Genomic DNA, 3,308 nt, shown 5'->3' on the forward strand with positions numbered 1-3,308 from the left:
CACACTCACACTCTGAACCCCGGCACAAAGGCTGCTGCCTGCAAGGACAGATGCACAGATCCCTGAAAGACAAGCCTCTCCTCACCCCCATCATCGACCCCCCCCAGCCCCTCTTTCACTCCTCCAACCTCCCTTCCTCTTCCCCTCCACTACTTAGCCCCACTCTCTAACCACTAACCACCGCTACAGTCAGACTCAACTTTATGGAATGAATCAGGCACACACACAAGGCTTGTGTTTATATAAACTCCATGTCTTGGAGTCTACACTATTAGCGAGGCGATGAAAGTGCTGTTACCTAATTACAGAGTATGAAATAAATTATGGCTCCTTGGCACTTGTCTGCAGCGGATTTCTCTCCTGGCGAGAGCCTATGCTTTAACTGATGCTACTGTAAAAGCCTGATGACAAGTGCTGCAGATTCCTATTAGCTGAAACATAAGGACTATTAGCTGCAACATAAGGACTATTAGCTGCAACATAAGGACTATTCCTCACATGATCTCCCTTTTTACCCTTTGATATTTACAGATGATTTGTTGATAACATGCATTTTTTTATTTGAATCTGCAGTTGCTGCCTTGAGTTTGGTTGATTATGTCAGAACATGGTTGTTATGCTGCTTCATATACAACAAATGCATTTGCAAGACATGGCAATGCTACTGTACATGCTCCTGTTAATACTGAGAAAAAAAATACTGAATAGATTTACTGTTAAAAGCACTATTATCTCTCTACTAAGAACATATCTGTTCAGTGTCTGCTCTGCTGTTTGTACATGGTCTCCTGTTCTGTGCCTGAATATTTTAACTCTGATAAAAGGCTTGACGTGAGCAACGTTTCACTGTTTGTACACCAGACCATCAGGATGTGGCATACTGGGAAAAGAAAAGCAATAGCGCTTACGGACCTGATTGAGAAAACACAAAATAAAGTGTCCAATTTATAATATAACCAAAAAACCACAGGATTTTATGAATGAAGGTCAATATATCTTCTGCAAGTAAGCCAGAATCCTGTGGAGGCATGTTGGGCCTCAGTAGGTGAACACCAGGTCAGAGATACTGGGCACCAGCAAGTCCCCGGATATCATCTCATTCACTTCCGGGGTGCAGTAATCTGGGAAATCGAAGTGGGATCCTGAGTTGGTGTGAAATGCAGCGTCAAAGTCTTTGTCCAGAGTGGAGCAGTCCATAGGCATGCTGTCGAAGTTGCCGTTGGAGATAATATGCAAGATCTCCTCGTCCAGCTCCTCGTCGGAGGAGGCCGAGGACACGAAAGAGGAGGAGCTGGTGGAGGTGGGGGTGGAGGAGCGGCCGGTGGAGGAGAGGGGCGCCCGAGGCTCTGAGGAAGAGGACACCCTGGGGGATGACTCTGGGAGGCTGTGGGGTACAGGAGACCCAGAGGAGAGGCCCACAGGGAGCGTGGAGGTGGGCTGGTGGGAGGTGGTGGTAGACACTTTGACTCTGAGCTGGGCTGCAAGCTGAGGCTGCTGTTCGCCGGGGGTCATGGCAGCCTGCTGGTGGTGGAAGACACCCAAGGCTGGCCTCTGCCCTCCTGGCTGGCTCGCCACCGGACTGGCCAGCTCTACATCCACTGTGTCATCATCGCTGATGCCCTCGTCGTAACCTTTGAACTTATTGCTGTGGAAGCTGGCTCTGTGTTTGGAGGAAGGCGTTCGGACCTTGAGCCCTCTGCTGGTGGCGGTGGAGGTGCCGGAAGCGGATGCGTGACCACCCAGGTGGGACTTGCCTGTCTTCAAGGGGACCTTGTCCCCGACCCGCACGGGCATGGAGCTCTTGCTCTTCTTCCGGGGCCGGTACTTGTAGTCGGGGTAGTCGGCCATGTGCTTTAGCCGGAGCCGCTCCGCTTCCTTTATGAAGGGGATCTTCTCGTAGTCGGGGAGGAGTTTCCAGCGCTTGCCTAGGCGTTTGGAGATTTCTGCATTGTGCATGTCTGGCCACTGCTCCATGATCTTCCGTCTCTCGATCTGCGACCAGACCATGAATGCATTCATGGGCCTCTTGATGTGACCCGTGGGAGTCTTGCACCAGTTGGGGTCTTTGTTGGAGGGTGACGGTCCAAAAACCTCCTCCCCATCATCTGCGCCCAGTCCCAAGAAAACCTCTTGGCTCGTATCACTGTCCATAACTGCTGGGTATTTGTGTCCCCTTTGCTGTACCATGGTGGAGGAAGACGCTCTACTAAGAATGACGGCTGGAGTCATCCATAATCACACAGACACTCTAAGTTGTTACTGCAATGTTTCCTCCTCCTGTCCCACCAAAGGAAAAAGAGAAGCCATAAATACCACCATAAAGAGTATAGTCACTCAGCTGACAGCAGGACTGTAAATGTCACATAAATCTACACTGATGTTATCCCCATTCATTTTCAGTTGTTACATTTGATCAGTACATGTAGGATCTTCATTTGAGACAGTTTGCTACAGCAGGAAAATAATCCTGCAGCAACAGCAAATGTGAATTATTATATGGATTATAATTAATGGACATTTTTGTAGGGATTGATCCATTTTTCATAAGGGAAAATCAAGACTGAAATTTCTAAGTGGAAATTACAAACTTCAGAAGCCTTTTTAAACCTAAAATAAAGTTATCCTGCAACAGGGTGATCCAATGAAGATCCTATGTCTGTACAATATGTTTCCTTATACAGCTAACACTCAGTGAAAAAGAAGCAGATATCCCATCTGCTTTCAGAGAGGCAAACCAAGACATCCTGTACAAAAAATTAAACATACTGTATCTAACATTACTCACAACAGAACTCATTACAAGTTAATGACTAACACACTCACATCACTAGCTGGAAATGTGACCACTAGGACAAACACTAAAACACTCACCAGCAATTCTGCAGGACTCTGCTTCAGTTCCCCTTGCCTCAGGACCTAGATGCTGAGTGTCTGAAAAAAAGAAGCCGGCTCCCTCTCCACAGGTAGAGCATGGGCTGGCTCTCCTGATGCAGTGGTGAGCTGAAGGAGTTGGGCTTGCAGTGGAGCAGAGAGGAAATTAGTGCTGGAGTCCAACGTCTGTCTTTCTATAGTATCAAGCTGTCCCAGGCTGGCTGCATGCAGACTTTCTTTCAGTCTCTCTCTGTCTCTGTTTCTCTCTCTGTGTTTCTCTCTCTCTCTCTCTCTCTCTCTCTCTCTCTCTCTCTCTCTCACCGTCTACTCTCGTTCATTGCCTGCGTCTCTCCTATTCCCTCTTTGTAGGGACAGCACCCCTATCTGCTACTCTATAAACCTCCCAGTACAGATCAACCTCCTCTGACACAAACTCC

General features: G+C 48.0%; 1 protein-coding gene across 1 annotated transcript; it reads right to left on the bottom strand.

Annotated features, from left to right (window-relative positions):
• Positions 1-1,038: 1,038 nt before the first annotated feature.
• On the bottom strand, positions 1,039-2,229 carry LOC311133704 (transcription factor Sox-12-like; the record flags this gene model as incomplete). Its single annotated transcript, XM_084167239.1, has 1 exon — positions 1,039-2,229. One exon carries the CDS (start codon positions 2,227-2,229, stop codon positions 1,039-1,041), a length of 1,191 nt encoding a protein of 396 aa, XP_084023365.1.
• Positions 2,230-3,308: the final 1,079 nt, after the last annotated feature.

Source organism: Coregonus lavaretus (assembly GCF_964263955.1).
Source record: "Coregonus lavaretus genome assembly, chromosome: 8".
NCBI classification, from domain to species: Eukaryota; Metazoa; Chordata; class Actinopteri; order Salmoniformes; family Salmonidae; genus Coregonus; species Coregonus lavaretus.